The sequence below is a fragment of the Hippopotamus amphibius genome, chromosome 6, assembly GCF_030028045.1.
Source record: "Hippopotamus amphibius kiboko isolate mHipAmp2 chromosome 6, mHipAmp2.hap2, whole genome shotgun sequence".
NCBI lineage: Eukaryota > Metazoa > Chordata > Mammalia > Artiodactyla > Hippopotamidae > Hippopotamus > Hippopotamus amphibius.
In genome coordinates, this window is record NC_080191.1 from 168,450,888 (window position 1) to 168,472,743 (window position 21,856).

The 21,856-nt window shown below is 49.1% G+C and overlaps 1 protein-coding gene across 4 annotated transcripts in view; it reads right to left on the minus strand.

The window, feature by feature from the left end:
- The window catches only part of TMEM44 (transmembrane protein 44), a 37,502-nt gene extending 27,789 nt beyond the window's left edge, over positions 1 to 9,713 (minus strand). For all 4 annotated transcript variants that reach the window (XM_057740190.1, XM_057740188.1, XM_057740187.1 and 1 more), the window contains exons 1-5: positions 9,547 to 9,713; positions 4,639 to 4,765; positions 2,855 to 2,948; positions 1,589 to 1,755; positions 1,306 to 1,392 (exon numbers count right to left, since the gene is read on the minus strand). In XM_057740190.1, the coding sequence (XP_057596173.1) occupies positions 1,306 to 1,392; positions 1,589 to 1,755; positions 2,855 to 2,948; positions 4,639 to 4,765; positions 9,547 to 9,671 (600 nt within the window). In that variant the 5' untranslated portion in view covers positions 9,672 to 9,713. The remainder of the gene's footprint in view (positions 1 to 1,305; positions 1,393 to 1,588; positions 1,756 to 2,854; positions 2,949 to 4,638; positions 4,766 to 9,546) is intronic.
- Positions 9,714 to 21,856: the final 12,143 nt, after the last annotated feature.

Genomic DNA, 21,856 nt, shown 5'->3' on the forward strand with positions numbered 1-21,856 from the left:
CACCACACGAATCCCGGGGCTGTGCTGTCACCGGCCAAGGAACTGCCGGAGGCTTGGAGAAGGGCCTGGAACAGAGTCCTCTCTGGGGCCTTCAGAAAGCACGTGGGCCTGCTGGCACGTTGCTACAGGACGCCTGGCCTCCAGGACTTAAAGAGAGTACATTTCTGTTGTTCAAAGTCCGTGATCCTTTGTTACGGCAGCAGCAGGAAACTAATACAGGTGGTCAGGGCACGGCAGCGGTTCCTTCAAAGGTCTTCATGTGACCTGGCCTCCCAGTCGCCACGCCACCCTGGAGACCCATCCCAGGGGTGGCTGAACCAAGCGCAGTGCTCCCCACGCTCCCCTCCCTTGATCTGGAGACGGCACCTTTACTGATGGGGCCCTGTGCCCTGGCAGGTTTCAGGCTGCAGCTCCCATGGGTGGTCAACTCAGCACTGTCCTCAAATCCTGTTCTCCTGGAATTGCTATTAAACCACAGTGCTCTTGGGCAAGTGGTTGCTTTAAGACTAAATGATGGTCCGTCACATTTCTGGTGTCGGAAACGGCCATTTTCACGCGCCCATAACACACGGCTCTTCTGCAGGTACCCTCCTGCCTCGGGGGCCTTTCCCGCACTCTCCTCTGTCCTGCATGCCGTCCCCTCACCTCTGCCTCCTCAGACCCCACCTGGCCTTCGCTGCCAATCCGGGGCCCCCTGGTACTCAGCGGCTGGCAGTGTGGCCAGTTTTCAGTTCTGCTCATTTGAATAACGTAGGTGGCTTCTCTCTTCTTCCAAAACCCCAAACACCTGATAATTCCTTAGAGCATTCAAACATCCTGCTTTCCATTTCTGTGTCTTCCGTGAGACTGTGAGCTCCCCAAGGACAAGCAGGGTGTCTTAAGGCACATCTGCTTCCCCCACGGGACTGGCCATCACAGGGCTTCCCTCACCCCCGATGCCTGGAAAATACCTGCCAACAAGACACTCAGGAGTACACAGAGCAGGAGTGGAATGATCCTATTCTCTAAAACCTCAAAGCTTCTCATTCCTTAATAGGTGCTTGTGCATCCAAACTCAGGGGCTACAAGAAATGGAGAGAACACAGTGCCCTCTCCCTGTGAGCCTCAGGACCCTCCAGGCCTGGGGGTGGCTGTCCACTGCCTGAACACACATATACACACCCACACACCCCCACGTACACACAGGCACACACACACGTGCACATGGAGACACCACCTCTCCACCCCGGTGGCGTGGAGCTGGGAGGACGCTCCCAGATGCCCTAAGACCTGCCAGGACGACCACAGCCCCAGCCCCAGCCTCACGATTCTGGAGAGTGGGGGGATCCGGGATGCCCAGGAGCCCAAGGCTGCGATGCCGCCCAGCAGGTAGCCGAGGATTTCAGTATCGTCCTGCGGGAACAGGGACACACTCAGCACCCTGAGGAGAGGCCCATGCACCCCGGACCCACCCTCTCCTGCTTTCAGGAGGTTCTTCCCACCAAGGCCTAACCCTGACCCCCACCCCCACGGTATCTGTGGGGACGAGGAGGAGGGGAGGGACTCTCCTTCCCCCACATCCCGGGCCCCCGAGCAGGCTCGGCCTCACCTGCACCAGGCTCCCCAGCAGCCTCCGCTGCGGCCCTCGGACGGGGCCCGGAGCCTTCAGGACAGCGGCCCACAGAGCCCAGCCTGGGCCCAGGCTCAGCGGCAGGGCCAGGGCAAATACGCTGGCCCTGAGCGGCCGCCTCCTCTTCCTCTCCCGGGAGCCCCGACCTGCAACAGACACCACGGTCCCACAGGGCTCCCGGAAGCTGCAACTTGACAGACTGCTGCGTGGGGAGGCCTGGTGTCGACCCCAGCCCCGGGGCCAGGACGGGCTCCCAGCCTGTTCCCCGTCCAGACCCTCCACACTCTTCAAGGGCCTGTGGCTGTCCCCCCAGCTCCCCCACGCCCGGTGCTCTCCCCCTCGCTCGGCCTCTCACAGCGTTCGGCGTTTCAAGGTGGGTCCACGTCACCCTTCATCACACGCATGTGTGTGTGCAGTGTCGCCCATCCTCCACTGGAGCCCCTGAGGGCAGCCAGGGCGGTTCTATAACCTGCACAGAGCCCGGCACAGGGGGGCACCGGCGCACGCTTGGTGAGTGTATTCTGACTGGGCACACGGCTGCCAAGGCCCCAAAACTGGGAGTAGGATAAGCATCGTCTTTGAAAGTCTCCTTGAAATAGAAGGCAGATCCTCCTCTGCGCAATTCCAGAAAAAACATCCCTCCTCTGGCAGCATCGGGCAGTCGAGGGCAACGTACACGACCCTCCAACGCACGCGTTTCCTTTCGGGACACGTGGCCAAGCACAGTGCTGCCCCTTCTCAGGAACGTCCTGGTCCCAGGTACTCAGGGCTACGCATCCCGTCTCCGTCACTTCCAGCCCCTGCTCTGCCTGAGGCCACCCAGACCCGTTCCTGGCATCCATCTCCAGAAGGGACGGGGCTTCGCCCGGAGCCCCCAGACTGGCACACCGGGTATCGCTGCCCCTCCCCAAAGCCCTGCCTCCTCCCCTTCCTGACCTCTGCCCATGCCGTTGTTTCAGCCGGAATGCCCGTCCCTAGGTCCCAGCTCAGACGTCACATCCTTCCCTGACACCGGCAGCGCGTCCCCTCCTCCGGCTGCCCACCGTGTGCCCACAGCCCCTCACGAGCAGCACTGACTACCTTTTAGGGCCCTGACTCCCCCGCTCTGGTGGAGGCCAGGGAGCGCACCCATGAGTCTGTGCCCAGCAGGGACCCGGCTCGGGCGTGACAGGGACAGGTACTCAGCACACCGATGGATGAAATGAGGGCATGGATGAAGACAGGAACAGATGGCAGTGTACGTACCCGAATGAGACGTGAACTTGGAGCCGCAGGCTGGGAAGAGAAGGGACACAAAGTTCACCAGGTCGATCGCTGCTAGGTAGGCACCGGTAAAGACCTGGGAGCAAAGGAAAGAGAGTCTTGGTGTTCCAATCTCTTTCAGCAACTGTAGCACCTCGCGTTCTGGATCTCCTCCACGTGTGCTCCACTGATGTGGGGCTTCCAGGGACACCTCCAACCGCAAGAAAGGCTGGTTGTCACCTCCATTTGACTGATGAGAAACTGGGGTGCTTAAGTGACCAATCCCACTATGCAGACACCCATCACAGAAACAGGACAAGAACCCAGCCCACCACACTTCCCACTGTACAGCACAGTCTCTGCTGTGCAACTTTGGCCCGGCCACTGAACTCTGGGCCTCAGGTTCCCCATCTATAAAGCAAGGATAACAACAGCACCTCCCTCATTGTTAAGTAGATTCTACGGGCCGATACCTGGAGAGCTGCTTAGGCCTGTGACTGGAGGAAAGTAAAATGACCTACTCATACATGCACTAGCGACTGAGAGGACAGTTGACACGTGAACAACTTGGGAACTGAGGCACCGACTCCCTTGCGGTGGAAACTCCGAGCATAACTTCACAGTCAGCCCTCTGTATCCGAGGTTCCGCATCCACAGATTCAACCAACAGTGGATCGTGCAGTGCTGTAGTGTGTTTTTATTGAAAAAAAATCCAGGTATAAGTGGATGCACACAGTTCAAACCCCTGCTGTTCAAGGGTCCACTGTATTTAGTGCGTGCGTTCTGGGGTTTGAATCCCGGCCCTGCTACTTACTAGAAGTGACTTTAGTGAGGTTACTGAACCTCTTTATGACTCAGTTTCCACACGTGTCAAACAGGTTAGTGAGAGCACCCATGATCTGAGGATTAAATGAGTTAATACATGAAAAGCCCGTAGTGCCAAGTATGTAGTTAAGTATTGAATAAATATCAGCTATTATTATTGGACTTGAGCTGGGCCCCGTGATAGTCTAGCAGCTAATGAGAAGGGGCTCCCAAAGTGAAAGGTGATTTGTTTCTGATAAAATGCTGCTCACAGCAGGGTCTACAACTCTTCAAATCTCTGTCCAACCCACAGGCTGCCATCCTTCACATCACCTGGGTGGCGAAAGGCCAGGACCTGCCCCCTGAAGTGGAGCCCATAGGTCCTCCTTGGGATATATGTGTTTTGGGATAGGCCCCTTCTACACAGATTTGTTTGAGGGAATAGACTTTGGAAAAACTTGAAATTGCTTCTCACATGCTCCAGAGCCCACATCACCACCTGGGAAAGGATTCAGACACCCCCGCACGAGCAGGGGCTGGGCCACAGCCTCTAAAAACACTAACAGCAACAATCCCTTTTTATTGGACATCTACTGTGGGTCAGCTGCTGTTTTGAGTGATGGGGATATGGCAGTGAAGAAAAATTTTTGCCCTTATGGAACTGACATTCTAGTAGAGGTTAACAGACAATAAGCAATAAACATAAAGAATAAGTAAAGTCGATGGTATATTAGGGGAAAAACAGAGCAGGATGAGGGGGTCTGGAGCCCCTGTGGTAGAGGCGGGCACAATTTTAAACAGGTGGTCAGGGAGGCCTTATTGAGAAGGTGAAATCTGAGCAAAGACTTGAGGGAGGTGAGCAGTGAGACACGTGGGTATTGGAGAAGCAGGAAGACCAGTAGGGGCACAGGTCCTGAGGCAAAACTGCCTCACACGGGGAAAGAACAAGACAGAAGTCACTGTCACCTGTGGGCCCAACACACCTGGATGGTGAGCTGTTTGGCCAGAATCGCCCCAATGGTGTCACACAGGCTGGTCAGGAGGCAGCACGCAGCACACAGCACTGACTGGTCCCGGCCAGATTTCCTCCCACATCTCAGATAGAGAAGCCTGTGGGGACAGACAGGGGTGGGGACAGAACACAGAGATGTGAGTTTGGGCTCCCAAAGCAGGTGTCTGAAAAGGGCAATTGTGACTTTGTGTCCTTCTGAATCACCTTCTTCCCCAGATATTTAGCAGGTTTTTTTTTTCTTTTTTTCAAATCTTTATTGGAGTATAATTGCTTTACAGTATGGGATCAGTTTCTGCTGTACAACAAAGTGAAAGAGCCACATGTATACATATATCCCCATATCCTCTCCCTCTTGAGCCTCCCTCCCAATCTCCCTATCCCACCCCTTTAGGTCTTCACAAAGCATCTAGCTGGTCTCCCTGTGCTCTGCATTAGTTTTCCACTAGACATTTATTTTACATTTGTGTATACTGTGGATGCTACTCTCTCACTACGTCCCAGCTTCCGCTCCCCCTCAGTGTCCTCAAGTCCACTCTCTACATTTAGCAGGCGTTTTTTTTTTTTTAAGAACTTTTATTGAGATACAGTTAACAGACAATAAACTGCATATATTTAGAGTATACAATTTGGTATCCCAAACTCCCAATTCACTCCCCCACAACCCTCCCTGCTTTTCCCACTTGGTGTCCACATCTTTGCGCTCTACATCTTTGTCTCTGTTTCTGCTTTGCAAACCGGTTGATGTGTACCATTTTTCTATAGTCCGCATATATGTGTTAATATATGATATTTGTTTTTCTCTTTCTGACTTCACTCTGTATGAGAGTCTCTAGGTCCAACCATGTCTCAACAAACGTCCTAGTGTCACTCTTTTTTACAGCTGAGTAATATTCCATTGTATATATGTACATCTTTTTTATCCATTCATCTGTTGATGGACATTTAGGTTGCTTCCATGTCCTGGCTATTGTAAATAGTGCTGCAATGAACATTGGAGTGCATGTGTCTTTTTGAATTATGGTTTTCTCTGGGTATATGCCCAGTAGTGGGATTGCTGGGTCACATGGTAGTTCTATTTTCAGTTTTTTAAGGAATCTCCATACTGTTCTCCATAGTGGCTGTATCAATTTACATTCCCACCAACAGGGCAAGAGCATTCCCTTTTCTCCACACCCTCTCCAGCATCTACTGTTTGTAGATTTTCTGATGATGCCCATTCTAACTGGTGTGAGGTGATACCTCATTGTAGTTTGGATTTGCATTTCTCTAATAATTAGTGATGTTGAGCAGCTTTTCTTGTGCCTCTTGGCCATTCATGTCTTCTTTGGAGAAATGCCTATTTAGGTCTTCTGCCCATTTTTTGATTGGGTTGTTTGTTTGTTTTTGATATTGAGCTGGATGAACTGTTTATATATTTTGGAGATTAATCCTTTGTCTGTTGATTCGTTTGCAAATATTTTCTCCCATTCTGAGGGTTGTCTTTTCGTCTTGCTTATAGTTTCCTTTGCTGTGCAGAAGCTTTGAAGTTTCATTAGGTCTCACTTATTTTTGTTTTTATTTCCATTGCCCTAGGGGGTGGATCAAAAAAGATCTTGCTGTTATTTACGTCAAAGAGTGTTCTTCCTACGTTTTCTTCTAGGAGTTTTACAGTGTCTGGCCTTACATTTAGGTCTTTAATCTACTTTGAGTTTATTTTTGTGTATGGTGTTAAGGAGTGTTCTAATTTCATTCTTTTACGTGTAGCTGTCCAGTTTTCCCAGCACCACTTATTGAAGAGGCTGCCTTTTCTCCATTGTATATCCTTGGCTCCTTTGTCATAGATTAGCTGACCATAGTTTATCCCTGGGCTTTCTATCCTGTTCCATTGATCTATATTTCTGTTTTTGTGCCAGCACCATACTGTCGTGATCACTGTAGCCTTGTAGTATAGCCTCAAGTCAGGAAGCCTGATTCCACCAACTCCATCTTTCCTTCACAAGATTGCTTTGGATATTTGGGGTCTTTTGTGTTTCCAAACAAATCGTAAAATTTCTTGTTCTAGTTCTGTGAAAAATGCCATTGGTAATTTGATAGGGATTGCATTGAATCTGTAAATTGCTTTGGGTAGTACAGTCATTTTCACAATGTTGATTCTTCCAATCTAAGAACATGGTATGTCCCTCCATCTGTTTGTGTCATCTTTGATTTCTTTCATTAGTGTCTTATAGTTTTCTGAGTACAGGTCTTTTGCCTCCTTGGTTAGGTATATTCCTCGGTATTTTACTCTTTTTGTTACAATGGTGAATGGGATTGTTTCCTTAATGTCTCTTTCTGATCTTTCATTGTTAGTGTGCAGAAATGCAAGAGATTTCTGTGTGTTAATTTTGTATCCCACAACTTTACCAAAGTCATTGATTAGCTCAAGCAGTTTTCTGGTGGCATCTTTAGGATTTTCTATGTATAATATCATGTCATCTGCAAACAGCAACAGTTTTACTTCTTCTTTTCCAATTTGGATTCCTTTTACTTCTTTTTCTTCTCTGATTGCTGTGGCAAGGACTTCCAAAACTACATTGAATAGGAGTGGTGAGAGTGGACATCCTTGTCTTGTTCCTGATCTTAGAGGGAATGCTTTCAGTTCTTCACCACTGAGAACGATGTTTGCTGTGGGTTTGTCATATATGGCCTTTATTATGTTGAGGTAGGTTCCCTCTATGCCCACCTTCTAGCAGGTGTTTTTGACCTTAGTTTACAGATGGGAAAAGAGCGTATGGGAAGGCTGCAAGCCTCTGACCAACAAGCCCAATGCAGGAACCAGACCTCATGAATGGAGGAATTTCTTTCCTCCTACAAATCTGACCGCCTCACGTTAACAACCCACCACTCAGTGCTGACAAATGAGCTGCCAGCTTTTATTTTTTGAAAGGAAACAGGCGGGTTATAAAAGTAACCCAATGACTGCAGTTTAACTGCAGAGCAGAGTTAACTGTCTACGTTCAAAAGGCAACTTGCTTCTCTGAAATTAAAATGAAATCCTACTACTCCATCTGTGCAGCGAAGCGGCCTGGCTTCTGCCAGCTGCATCCAAACTGACTTTATTTGGGGTGCATGCTCTTCACACACCAGGGGGGACTCATCGAAGATGCCACGGCACTTTGGGCTGACCCTCCCTTAGGGGCCCCCCTGCTGGCATCTCTCTCCTACTGCCCGCTTTCCACGCCCACATTCGCCCAGGAACAATCGCAGGAAGGCGGGACAGGCTGCAAGGGGCCAGATGTCTCTCCGTCAGCATTGTTGATAGGATCTTGGAAATACTTTGTTCTGGATGTTTCCCTGCCCCATTTCTATGGGGAAACTGAGGCGCAATTCGCAGCTCTGGTCTCACTTCCTTTAACCATGGGGTGGGACCGTTGGCTGGCTCTGAGCCTCAGCCCTTGGGACCAGTGGGTGAGGAGAGACGTCCACTGGGTTCCCAGACGTCCCCCGACCGGCCAGCCAAAGCCTAAAGCTCCCAGTGGGAACATCAACCATCCACGTGGGTCCTGAAACTGTTTCAAGGCCCTAAGAATGAAGACGCTGCACTGGAGACTCTCTGAGTTGGACCCAAATTACAAATAATTCCTTTCAACCCTCTCATGGGAGAGAGGAGAGAACTGAGGCCTGTGGTGAAAGGGGAGTGAATGGAGGCCTCCGTGTGCGGAAGCTCTGGGTGCCCCGCTGCTCCTCCGCCGCTTCCCCGGCTCGCAGGGGTCCGGGCTCCCGCGCTGGCCCCGAGCCAGCCCCCCCCAGCCCAGGCAAGGTGAAATGGCGGAGGCCCGGCTCCCGGCCTGGCTCCTGGCCGTCTCATCAGACCGGCCGCAGCGGCGCCGAGGAGCACGTGAAACAATGCACGGGAAGCGCCTCCTGAGTGCCCCTCCTCTGACCCGGGTGGTCTGCCCCACCAGCCTGCCCCTTTCTCGCAGACTCTGGGGTTCGGTTCTCCCCCATTTGGTCGCGCACGTTAGTCAGGCGCTCAGACCCTCGGGCTTCCTCATCTAAACGGGTCGTGACCGTCCCTACCTCATGGGGTGGTGGCAGGGATTCGTGACTAATGGACGCAGCACCAGGCCCTCCGGACCTGTTCTAAGCGTCTTCCCAGTCACATCTCGGAGAGCGGGCAGCGGGGCCGCAGACTCTCCAACCACGGCACCCGCCTGAGGGCAAGAGCCACTAAATGCCCACGGTGAGCCGCTGGCGGCCTCCCCCCGGGGCGGGCCCTCTCCCCTGCCAGGGAACACGTGGGTGGCACCATCGCCCGGAGCTTGGGACGGGTGGCACGAGCCCTGGAGACCGTCCTTAGCCAGACTTCACCCTTAGAACCCAGGCTGTGGGGACCACTTGGCCAAACCACGCCAGGTGTCGGGCGGGCCAAGGCGAAGTCTGCGGCCGGAGTCAGACAACCGCCTCCGCTCTTCTCAGCTAAGAGGAGGGCCTCGGGTAAACTGAGGCCGGAGACACTGAGAGGCTTGTCCGGGGCCCCGGCCCTCGGCCGAGGGCTGATGGCGGAGCCGCGTAGCGAGCGCTCAGGAAGCGCTTCACCGGCCCTGGCTGATGCTCCCAGCCGCCCCACCTGCCGTCACCCCCACTCAGCGAGGAAGACGAGCCCGGGGATGTACAGCTCGCCCCCCGCCTCACACGGCCGGCCGCCGGGGAGCCGCGGGCAGCGGGACCCAGCACCGGCTGCTTCCAGCCCGCCGCCCCGCCCGGCCTCCCCGCGCGTGGAGCCCGCAGAGAAGGGTCCGCTTTGCGTCCACAGCACAGCGCTCCTTCCGATCCCGCGAGGGTGCGGCCTCGCGCATCCTCCCTTCCTCGCCCTTCCCCCGGGCTTCCCAGAGCGCGCCCCCGGCCCCGGCCCCCTTACAGCGCGTGGGCGGCGACCCAGCAGCAGGAGGCGCAGATCCACAGGCCGAAGGACACGCAGACGCGGTGGCGGGCGAAGCAGCGCTCCAGGTAGCCCCAGTCCCCGGGCGCGGGCGCCTCCCCCATGGCTGCTCGGCCGCCCCCGCCCGGAGCCTCCCCGCCGCCCGCCCCGCGCGCCCCCCGCCGGCGGCAGAAGCGCGCGCCAGCCCCGGGCTCCCCGCCCCTCGCGCAGCGGCCGGGGGTGGGGGGCGGGGGCGGGCGCGCGCGCGGGCGGGAGGCCGCCCCCCAGCGGCGGGCGCCGGGAGCAGCGCTGCACGCCGGCGGCGCCCCCGTCCCCAGGAGGCCCCGGCGGGCCCCTGCGCCATCGCGCGCCGCGAGCGCGGCGGCCGGAGCGGAGGGCCGCGACCCGCCGTGTGTCCCGAGCCGCACAGGACGTGCCTGGCGCGCGCGGGGCTGCTGGGGCGCCGCGGACCCCGAGGCGCTCGGGTGGCCCACGACGCGGGCGCGGGCGCGGGGCAGGGCCCGCAAGGAGGGGCGCCGCGCGCCCTCGGCCTCGCGTCTCGCCCTCTCTCCTGGGGCTGCAGCGGCGCCCCGTGTCTCCCACCCGGTTGCCCAAGCGGGGCCCGGGCCGTTTGCAGTCTGTCCCCTCCCATGCGGCCACACGGCCACTCAATTCAAGTTCCCAGGGCTGTCTTTCTTTTCATGTTTTAAAATTCATTTATTTGTTTATTTAATTGGCTGTGTTGGGTCTTCGTTGCTGCACCGGGGCTTTCTCTAGTTGCTGAGAGCGGGGGCTCCTCATTGTGGGGGCCTCTCCTGCTGCGGAGGCCGGGCTGCAGGCACGTGGACCTCAGTAGTTGTGGCGCACGGGCTTAGTTGCTCCGCGGCGCGTGGGATCTTCCTGGGGCGGGGATTGAACCCGTGTGCCCTGCATTGGCAGGTGGATTCTTAACCACTGCGCCACCAGGGAATTCCCAGGGCTGTTTTTCTTGAAAACAAACTATAATTTTAAATTCTCCTTGTTGATTTTAATAACTTAAAGAAGGACATGGCTGTATCGTTTCTTTTTTTTTCAATTTTAATAGCTTTACTGAGATCCCATTCTTATACCATAAGAGTCACCATTTTAAAGAGTATAATTCAGTGGTTTTTAATACATCCACAGAGCTGTGCAACCACCACAATCATCTAATCTGAGAACATTCTCATTAGCTGCCCAAAAACCCTAGTACCCAGCAGTTACTCTCCACCCGCCTCAAGCGCCCCCAGCCCTGGGCAACCCCGCATCAACCTCTGTCTCAGTGGATTTGCCTGTGCTGGACACTCCTCGTAAATGAAATCACCCAATAGGGACCTTTCTGTGACTGGCTTCTCTCAGTTACTGTGATGTTTTTAAGGGTCATCCGTATTGTGGCATGTATCCATATGTCATTTCTTTTTATGGCTGAAACATGTCCATCCTATGCATGTACCACATTTATTTATCCTTTCAGGAGTTGATGGACATGTGGGTTCTTTCCGCTTTTTGGCTATTATGAATAGTGCTGCTGTGAACATTTGTGTACAAGTTTTTGTGCGGATGTAGGTTTTCAGTTTTCCTGGGCATACACCTCGGAGTGGAATTGCTGGATCCCATGATACTCTGTGTTTCGAGTTTGAAGGAACTGGACTGTTTTCCAAAGTGGCTGTGCTATTACTGGTTCGTTCACTTTTTAAAGTTATGACCACTCGCAGGAGAAATGAAACACTGTCAGGCATTGTACTAGGAGCTGGGAACACATTATTGAGAAAAACAGACATGGTCCCTTAACTTCATGGAATTCACAGTCCAGTAGAAGAGAGATTAACAAGCAATCGAGCAAATAAAGATAACATTAAAATATGTTATTAAGGGATTTCCCTGGTGGTCCAGTGGTAAAGAATCCACTTTGCAATGCAGGGGATGCTGATTCCATCCCTGGTCGGGGAACTGAGATCTCACATGCTGTGGGGCAACTAAGCCTGCGTGCCACAACTAGAGAGCACTCGTGCCGCAAGCTACAGACCCCGTGTGTCCTGGAGCCCTCGCCACTACTAGAGAGAAAACCCACATGCCACAACTGGAGAGAAGCCCGTGAGCCACAACAAAAGAGCCCGCATGCTACAACTAAGACCCAATGCAGCCAAGAAAAAAAAAAGTGACTTTGCCTATTAAAATATATATATGTTATTAAAAAAGGGGGGGGCTAAAATTGAAATAGTAAAATAATTAAGATGAAGTGATATAAAATTAATGCCAACTAAGATAAGATTAAATGGTTAAATTAAAAGGAAAACTATATGTAACCCAAGTTTCTCATAGTCCATAAACAATAAATACCCCTAGCCTGTTTCTTCTTTTCTTTCCTTTCCTTTTCTTTCCTTCCCTTCCCTTTCCTTTCCTTTTCTATTCTTTTCTCTTTCTTTTCCTTTTTTCTTCTTTTCTTTTTCTTCTTGCCTTTTTTTTTTTTGTGGGCTCTTCTTGAGTTTGTCCTCTGTGCTTCCAAACGGTCGTCTCTGCCTTGATCTCCCATGGGTGCTGACCAGTGACTGTCTAGATCCTGGGTTTCTCTGGTGATGCTGTCTACCTACTGCTCCCTAAGGCAGATCCATCCAAAGATAATCTATTCCACTAATTATCTAGCTAAAGTGAGGACACAGCCCACCCAGTCTTGTGTCACCCTCTCATCAGGCCCTAAGGTTGCCTTATGCTCTCAGTTTTGTTTTGACTTGAAAATACCACTATTTAATTTGAGTCACTCTTTCTTTAAAAAAATTTTTATTGGAGTATAGTTGATTTACAGTGTTGTGTTTGATTCAGTCTTTATTATGGTTTCCTTCCCCCTCAGGCTCAGCATAAACCCTGGGGAGGTGGGCCTAATTTAAAAGTTGCTTCAGGGAATTCCCTCTGTGCTTTCACTGCTGTGGCCTGGGTTCGATCCCTGATAGAGGAATTAAAATCCCGCCAGCTGCTCAGCATGGCCAGTCCTCCTCACCCACCTTGAACCAGGTTTACACATCCCAGCGTCTTTTTCTTAGAGTAGTAGTTGATACTCCACCTTTTCTGTGACTCCTCTAGGAATCTGAAGAAAACCTCATCCCTGAAGAATATGAACTGGTGTGCACACCCACACACAGTTTCTTGTATAATCTTTTTTTTTTTTAGATTTTTATTGATTGATTTAGTTCTTTGTTTTGGTTGCACCGGGTCTTAGTTGCAGCAGGTGGGCTCCTTAGCTGCCACTCCAGGGCTCCTTAGTTGCGGCATGCGACTGTTAGTTGTGGCATGCATGTGGGATCTAGTTCCCCGACCAGGGATTGAACCCGGGCCCCCTACATTGGGAGCACGGAGTCTTAACCACCGTACCACCAGGGCAGTCCCTGTTGTATAATCGTAAGGAATTTATGGAACTCCTGAAATTCAACTATTCCAGATTCCATGGTGGAATAGACTCAGACTAAAAACCCCTGGTTTAAGTGGTGAAGTCCTACAGGTCCCTGCCTGAGCAGTTAAGGTGGTATGGCCCATAGACTGTCGGTATCAGAATCACTCTGGCTGCCTGTCAAAAAGCAGACCTACTAAATCCAACTCCCTGGGCGGGTGTCTTTGGAAGCTACATGGATTAGTTTCCTAGATCTGCTGAAACAAATCACCACAGATTTAGCGGTTTAAAGCAACAGTTCTGGAGGCCGCAAGTCTGAAATCAGTTTCACTGGACTAGAATCAAGGCGTGGGCTGGGCCGCCTCTCCCCGGAGGCTCTGAGGGAGCAGCTATTGCTTGTCCTGCCTCTTCCAGCTTCTGGTGGCTGCCAGCGTCCCTTGCCTTGTGGCTGCATCCCTCTGATCCGTCTCTGCCTCCTGCCTCCGTGGCTGCACTGCCTTCTCCTCTTTTATGTGTTAAATCTCCCTCTGCCTTTCTCTTCTAAAGACACTGTGATTGCATTGGTGGCCTACTCAGATCATCCACGATGATCTCCTTGTCTCAAGTTCTTTCACTTGATCACATCTGCAAGGACCATTTTTCCATGTAAGGTAACATTTACAGGTTCCAAGGATCAGGACTTGAAATCTTTCGGGGCCATTATTGAGTCAGCTACCCTGCGTTGCACAAACTTATTAGGAGATTCTTACGAGAGACCCTGGGTTGTGAGGTGGCCCTCAGTGGTGGTGGAGAAATGGCGGCGGGGGGGTGTGCTTTTCCTAGTCACTGGATGTCTTGGCCCATTGGATGATGCAATGGGAAACTGTGGGCTTTGGAAAATCTTCACTGGAGTTCATACTCTGCGCAACCTTGCACCTGTGATTGGGGCAAGCTGATTCTTTCTGCATGGGAGTATTTTTACCTATAAACTGAGAAGAGGAGTACCTACCATAGAGTTATTGTGCTTATTCGAAACTCTGCAGATAAAGCATCTGGTGCATGTCAACAGTGGCAGTAATGATTGTTATTGTCCTTCCTAGGAAGAACCTCAGATCTGCTAAAAAAAAAAAAGTACAAAGAAAATGTGAAAAGGAAGGTCAACTGATGGAGGGAGACACAGAGCTCAGTTCTTAGTTCTTTTCTCTTCTCCGCCACATGCCAGAAGCATCTGTTTTTGTGCCTGTGCTTCCCGAGTGAGTTATCTGCAGCTCAGAGCTCCCAAATTTTAGACTCACATACGCAACTGCTACGTGACGTGTCTTGCATGTCCTAATGGAGCATGTCTAAAACCACACTCAGTGATTTTCTTCCCAAAGCTTCTCCGCTGGTGGGCCTCCCTACACAGGTGGTTGGGCGTCCTGGTCCTGCGGGGGTCTGGTGCCTGCTCTCCTCCTCTATTAGGGCGCCTCTCAAGCGCCACGAGTGTTGTCTTTCTACCATGCTGGGAGCATGTTTCAGCCAGGGTTGTGGAGTTCGTATCTGTCTCCCTAACTCAGTGCCTGGCGCATAGTTAGGAAAATATTTACGGAGTGAAAATATTGACTTTTAAACAGGCCAAAGAAATGTGACATGTATTTAAGAACATATTGAAAATGCTTTGTTGATACCTAACATTGTGTGTGTGGCTACGCTGGGGAAGGCTTTCGAGAAACGCATGAGCTGGGCTTTGGAGAGTGTTTGCTTTTGGCTGCACTGCCATGGCACCAGTCCTGCAGAGGCGCTCCTGGACCGGGGAAGAGCTGGCCTGTGGGCACGGCAACAGCGGAGTGCTGCAGGGGGGAGATGGGCAGCAGGGCAGTTGGTCTGGTCCTGAGGGAGCCAGGACTTCATCCTGTAGGGAACACTTAGGATGATGTAGTCAAACCAACCCCCTCCCTGCCATTAGGACCCCTCCCAAACTCTTCCAGTACCTTCCATAGGACTCTCCACCTGATCCGCCCTCAGGAAGTGACTCAGTTCCTTTACCAGGCTCCTCTGAGGCCCAGAAGTGATTTTTTTTGGCAGTGGTCCAGAGTTTGCCTGAAAGAAAAACTAACAAGGGGACGATAACACACGTCCCCCCCCCCCGCCCCCCGCCCCCCCCCCCGCTCATAAGCATGTCCTGTTGGCAGAGGCACTGCGCCCACAGGCATTGTCCTGAGGAAGGAAGGGCTGCGGTGGGCTGGGCAGTCCTGCAGGAGCCGGCGGCCAATCGGGCCATAAATCCCGGCTGCCTGGGGTGGGTGGATAGGCAGGTCAGCAGCTCAACAGCTTTTCTCTTCTGAGGACACACTGCCTCTTGCCAGTGTTCTTATAAAATGCATTATTTAGAGGAAGGGCTTGTGGCTACTCCTCAAACAATAACATTAAAAAAAAAAAAGCTCTAGGTCAGTTTGATTTATTTGCTATAAATACAGAAAAATTAATTCTAAGAGAATGCATTTTTAAAATACTGGCCTTTCCAAATCTTAATCAGTCCCACAGTGGACAAGTTGGAGTGTCATGATTGAAGCAGGTGGAAGGATTGTTGGGGTCCTGGGTTCTATTTTTTAAATTTGTTTATTTATTTGGTTGTGCCCGGTCTTGGTTGCCGCAGGTGGGATCTAGTCCCCTGATCAGGGATCGAACCTGGGCCCCCTGCCTTGGAGCTCGGAGTCTTATCCACTGCACCACCAGGGAAGTCCCGTGGGTTCTTTCTAAGACTCTGTCATCAACACACAGTAGGACCTTGTGAAGGTTTCTTTACTTTTTTCCCCTCAAGTGCCACATGAATCACATCTGATTGCTGAAAGTCACTTCCTTCCCGACACTCAGAAGCTAGGCAAGGGCTATTGGAACTAACCAATGTTGAAATATTGCATCAAGGAAGGCCCTTTTTAAAGGAGCTTTAAAGCAAGGCAACTCACCTTTTAAAGAGCCAACTAAATAGAATTCATATTTGCATTGAAATAATTATTTAAAAGAAATGTAAGTTCTCACTGCCATTTGCAACTCAGAAGGCAACCAGCATGCTGCCAAGTTCCTACATGCCAGTATGGGAGCTGGATAACCTCACTGCCCAAAGGCCAGCAAAGGCAAAGAGTAAAGACAGAAGCCCCGCACCTTTCTGCTAGTCGTGGTACTGTTTGATTCTACTGTAGTCTTCGGGTACAGCCCTGTCTGTGCTTCTGGATGGCTCCTGAGCCCCTGTGGCATTTAACTGTTGACTCTTACGACTCTTCACTCTCTGATTTTTTATTTTTTATATACATTTTATATACATTACTAATAAAAAATATCAGGGGCTTCCTAGGTGGCGCAGTGGTTAAGAATCCGCCTGACAATGCAGAGGCCACGGGTTCGATCCCAGCTCCAGGAAGATCCCACATGCCGCGGAGCAACTAAGCCTGTGTGCCAAAAAAAAAAAAAAATAACACAAAAAATATCAAATTGTACGCTTTAAATATATGCAATGTATTGTATGTCAATTGTATCTCAGTAAAAGTTCTTAAATAAAAGGGCAAGATCTTAAAAAAAAAAAAAGAAAAATTTCAAAACTACAGAAAAGGTGAAAGAATACCTACCTAGATTCAGCAGTTGTTAATATTTTGCCACATTTGGTTTCTGTCTCTATCTCCACTTGGAACCATTTGAAATTGCAGGTATCACATTTTACCCCTAGTGTGCATCAGGGTGTGTCTCCAAGGATGCTCTCCTACAGAACCACACTTCTATTACACCGATACAATAATGTTATCGAACTCAATCCGGGGTGGGAGTGGGGCTGGGGGTGGGGGTGGGGTGGGGGAGGGGGAATTGGATGAAGGTCACCCAAAGCACAAACTTCCAGTTATAAGTACTAGGGATGTCATGTACAACATAAATATAATTAACACTGCTGTATGTCACGAATGAGTTGTTAAGAGAGTAAATCCTAAGAATTTTCATCATAAGGAAAAAATTTTCTTCTTTTTCTTTAATTTTATACCTATATGAGGTGATGGATGTTCACTAAACTTACTGTGAGAATCACTTCATGATGCATGTAAATCAGATCATTACGCTGTAACTTTATAAACTTACACAATGCTGTATGTCAATTACATCGCAATAAAACTGGAAGAAAAAAATGTATCCATATTAAAATTTGTTCAGTTTTTCTGATAACATCCAATACAGTGTTGTTGATTTCTTTTTTTTCAATTCAGGATTCACTCATTTAGCTGTGTGTCTCTTTTAGCCCAGGTCCCTTGTTTTATAGATTGTCCTAAATTTGGAACCGTCTGGTTGTTTCCTTGTGATGAGATTGAGGTTAAATGCTTTTGCAAAAGCAGTACAAGGTGATGTCGTGTACTCCCGGATACACTGCACCGGAGGGTGCAGAACGCCAGGCTGGCGTTCCACGGGTGATGCTGAGTTTGATGACTTGTTTAATGTAGTGGTTGCCAGGCTGCTCCATTGTAGAAAGCACCTTCCCTTTGAATTTAACACGTAAGCGCGGGTGATACTTAGAGGGGTGTGACTATCCAGTGCCACAACAGCCTTTTACAGGTGCTTTCAGCATCCGTTGGTGATCTTGCCTGAATCCTTGATTTCTGGATGATTACAGAATGATGATCCTATCATTCCTTCTACATTTCCTTGCTGGGGTTCTTTTGTAAAAAAGATTCCATTCCTCTCCCTTTTTTGAATATTACTATGGATTCAAAAATCCTTTTTAAAAAAACTCAATGTTTTATAATCCAAAAGATTATAAGTGTTTTAATACCGTGAGTTGCCTACTTTAGAAGTATATGAGATGTATAAATTATAAATGTGAAATTCACCCCTATTCTCCCCCCAGCCCTGAAAAAAAAAATCTCACCATTATGACCTTTGATTATTGCGTCAGGCTGGAGTTAGCAGTCATTACCTTCAGCAGCTAACTTCTCAAGATGTCACTAGCCACATTTTCAGTGCTGAATAGTCACATATGGCTGTAGTTACAGATTATAGAACATTTCCTTTACGGCAGAAACTTCTATTGGACAGTGTTACAACATCCATGGCAGCACTATTTTAAAAAACCAAAACCCATTGGATGATAAGGCTGTGTTCCTGTAGGTTCATCCATTGTAACAAATGAGCCACTGTGGTGCGGGATGTTGATAGCAGGGAAGGCTGCGCTTGTGCGGGGAGTGGGGATAAATGGGAACTCTGTATTTTCCACTTAATTTTGCTGTCAACCTAAAACTGATCTAGAGAATAAGGTTTACTAATTAAAAAATTTTTAAAAACCCAAGCCTGAAAAACATCCTCAGTTCCATCAATAATAGAACAGATAAACTGTGATATATGCACGGCATAGAATACTATTTGGCAATGAGAATGAACGCTTTACTGCTTATTACACGTGAGAACACAGATGGATCTCACGACGCTTGATTTAAAAAGGCAGATAGGTAAGGGTGCACACTGTTGACTGTGCTTCAGTATAACACAAAGCCAGGGGAAAAGGTCCGAACAGCGGTCGGGAGGGGTGCCGGTCGTGCCCTGTGCCTGCCTCAGGGTGCTGGCTGCATCAGTGTGCTGTCTCTGAAAATTCAGCTAGCTGTGCACTTACCATTATGCACTTTCTGTATACATACTGCACGTCAATAAAACATTCAAAAATTTTATTCAGGGTCTACTGCATGTGAGCACTCTAGCTAACATCATGCATTTTCTTTTTAAGATTTTTTTTTAATGTGTACAATTTTTAAAGTCTTTATGAATTTGTTACAATATTGCTTCTGTTTCATGTTTTGGGTCTTTTTGACCAAGAAGCAGGTGGGATCTTAGCTCCTCGACCAGGGATTGAACCCACACCCCCTGCATTGGAAGGCAAAGTCTAAACCATTGGACCACCAGGGAAGTCCCCTGCCCTTTTTTTTTCCAAAACAGACAATAAACAGCATATATTTAGAGTGTACAATTTGATATAACAATCTCCCAATTCATTCTCCCCCAACCCTCCCCACTTTCCCCACTTGGTGTCCCTATGTTTGTTCTCTACACCTGTGTCTCTATTTCTGCCTTGCTAACTGGTTGATTTGTACCATTTTTTCTATAGTCCACATATATGTGTTAATATACGATATTTGTTTTTCTCTTTCTGACTCATTTCACTCTGTATGACAGTCTCTAGGTCCACCCATGTCTCTACAAATGTCCCAGTTTGTCTACTAACTTTGGGTTTTGTTTGCTCTTCTTTCTCTAGTTTCTTTAGGTGTAAGGTTAGATTGCTTATTTGGGTTTTGTTTGCTCTTCTTTCTCTAGTTTCTTTAGGTGTAAGGTTAGATTGCTTATTTGGGATTTATTTAGGTAGGATTGTATTGCTATAAACTTCCCTCTTAGAACTGCCTTTGCTGCATCCCATAGGTTTTGGATTGTTGTGTTTTCATTGTCATTTGTCTCTAGGTATTTTTCGATTTCCTCTTTGATTTCTTCAGTGCTCTCTTGGTTATTTAGTAGTGTATTGTTTAGCCTCCATGTGTTTGTGTTTTTTACAGCTTTTTTCCAGTAATTGGTTTCTAATCTCATAGCATTGTGGTCGGAAAAGATGCTTGATACGATTTCAATTTTCTTGAATTTACCAACGCTTGATTTATGACCCGAAATGTGATCAATCCTGAAGAATGTTCCATGTGCACTTGTGAAGAACGTGTAATCTGCTGTTTTTGGATGTAATGTCTTATAGATATCTATTAAATCAAGCTGATTTATTGTGTCATTTAAAGCTTGTGTTTCCTTATTAATTTTCTGTCTGGATGATCTGTCCATTGGTGTAAGTGGGGTGTTAAAGTCCCCCACTATTATGGTGTTCCTGTTGATTTCCTCTTTCATAGTTGTTAGCATTTGCCTTATGTATTGAGGTGCTCCTATATTGGGTGCATGTATATTTATAATTGTTATCTCTTCTTGGATTGATCCCTTGATCTTTATGTAGTGTCCTTTCTTGTCTCTTGTAACATTTTTTATTTTAAAGTCTATTTTATCTGATATGAGTATTGCTACTCCAGCTTTCTTTTGATTTCCATTTGCATGGAATATCTTTTTCCATCCCCTCACTTTCAGTCTGTATGTGTCCCTAGGTCTGAAGTGGGTCTCTTGTAGACAGCATATATATGGGTCTTGTTTTTGTATCCATTCAGCCAGTCTGTGTCTTTTGGTTGGTGCATTGAGTCCATTTACATTCAAGGTAATTATTGATATGTATGTTCCTATTACCATTTTCTTAATTGTTTTGTTTTTGTAGGTCCTCTTCTTCTCTTCTGTTTCCCACTTCGAGAAGTTCCTTTAGCATTTGTTGTAGGGCTGGTTTGGTGGTGCTGAATTCTCTTAGCTGTTGCTTGTCTGTAAAGCTTTTGATTTCTCCATCGAATCTGAATGAGATCCTTGCTGGGTAGAGTATTCTTGGTTGTAGGTTCTTCCCTGTCATCACTTTAAATATATCATGCCACTCCCTTCTGGCTTGTAGAGTTTCTGCTGAGAAATCAGCTGTTAACCTGATGGGAGTTCCCTTGTATGTTATTTGTCGTTTTTCCCTTGTTGCTTATAATAACTTTTCTCTGTCTTTAATTTTTGTCAGTTTGACTACTATATGTCTTGGTGTGTTTCTCCTTGGGTTTATCCTGCCTGGGACTCTCTGCGCTTCCTGGACTTGGGTAGCTATTTCCTTTCCCATGTTAGGGAAGTTTTCAACTATAATCTCTTCCAGTATTTTCTAGGGTCCTTTCTCTCTCTCTTCTCCTTCTGGGACCCCTATAATGGAAATGTTGGTGCGTTTAACATTGCCCCAGAGGTCTCTTAGGCTGTCTTCAGTTCTTTTCATTCTTTTCTCCTTATTCTTGTCTGCATCAGTGATGATCACCATTCTGTCTTCCAGGTCACTTATTCGCCCTTCTGCCTCAGTTAATCTGCTATTGGTTCCTTCTAGTGTATTTTTCATTTCGGTTATTGTGTTGCATATCTCTGTTTGTTTGCTCTTTAATTCTTCTAGGTCTTTGGTAAACTTTTTGATCTTTGCATCCAGTCTTTTTTCAAAGTCCTGGATCATCTTCACCATCATTATTCTGAATTCTTTTTCTGGAAGGGTGCCTGTCTCCTCTTCATTTAGTTGTTTTTCTGGGGTTTTATCCTGTCCCTTCATCTGGTACAAAGTCCTCTGCTTTTTCGTTTTTTCTGTCTTTCTGTGGCTGTGGTCTTTAGTTCCACAAGACAAAATACTGCTGATACTGCTTGATTCTGCTGTCTGCCCTCTTGTGGAGGAAGCTATCTAGGAGGCTCGTGGGTGCTTCCTGATGGGAGGGACTGATGGTGGGTAGGGCTGGGTGGGCGGAGCTCAGTAAGACTTTAATCTGCTTGTCTACCAACGGGTGGGGCTGTGTTCCCACCCTGGTGGTCGTTTGGCCTGAGGCGACCCAGCACTGGAGCCCACAGGCTCTTTGGTGGGGCTAATGGCGGACTCTGGGAGGGCTCACGCCAATGAGCACTTCCCAGAACCCCTGCTGCCAGTGCCCCCGTCTCCTCCGTGAGCCACAGCCACCCCCCACCTCTGCAGGCAACCCTCCAACACCAGCAGGTAGGTCTGGTTCCATCTCGTATGGGGTCACTGCTCCTTCCCCCTGGGTCCTGGTGAGCACACTGTTTTGTGTGCCCTCCAAGAGTGGAGTCTCCATTTCCCCCAGTCCTGTGGAGGTCCTGCAATCAAATCCCGCTGGCTTTCAAAGTCTGATTCTCTGGGGATTCCTCCTCCCCTTGCTGGACTCCCAGGTGGGGAAGCCCGACATGGGGCTCAGGACCCTCACTTTAGTGGGTGGACTTCTGTGGTATAACTGTGCTCCAGCTTGTGAGTCAGCCACCCAGCATTTATGGGATTTGATTTTAACGCGA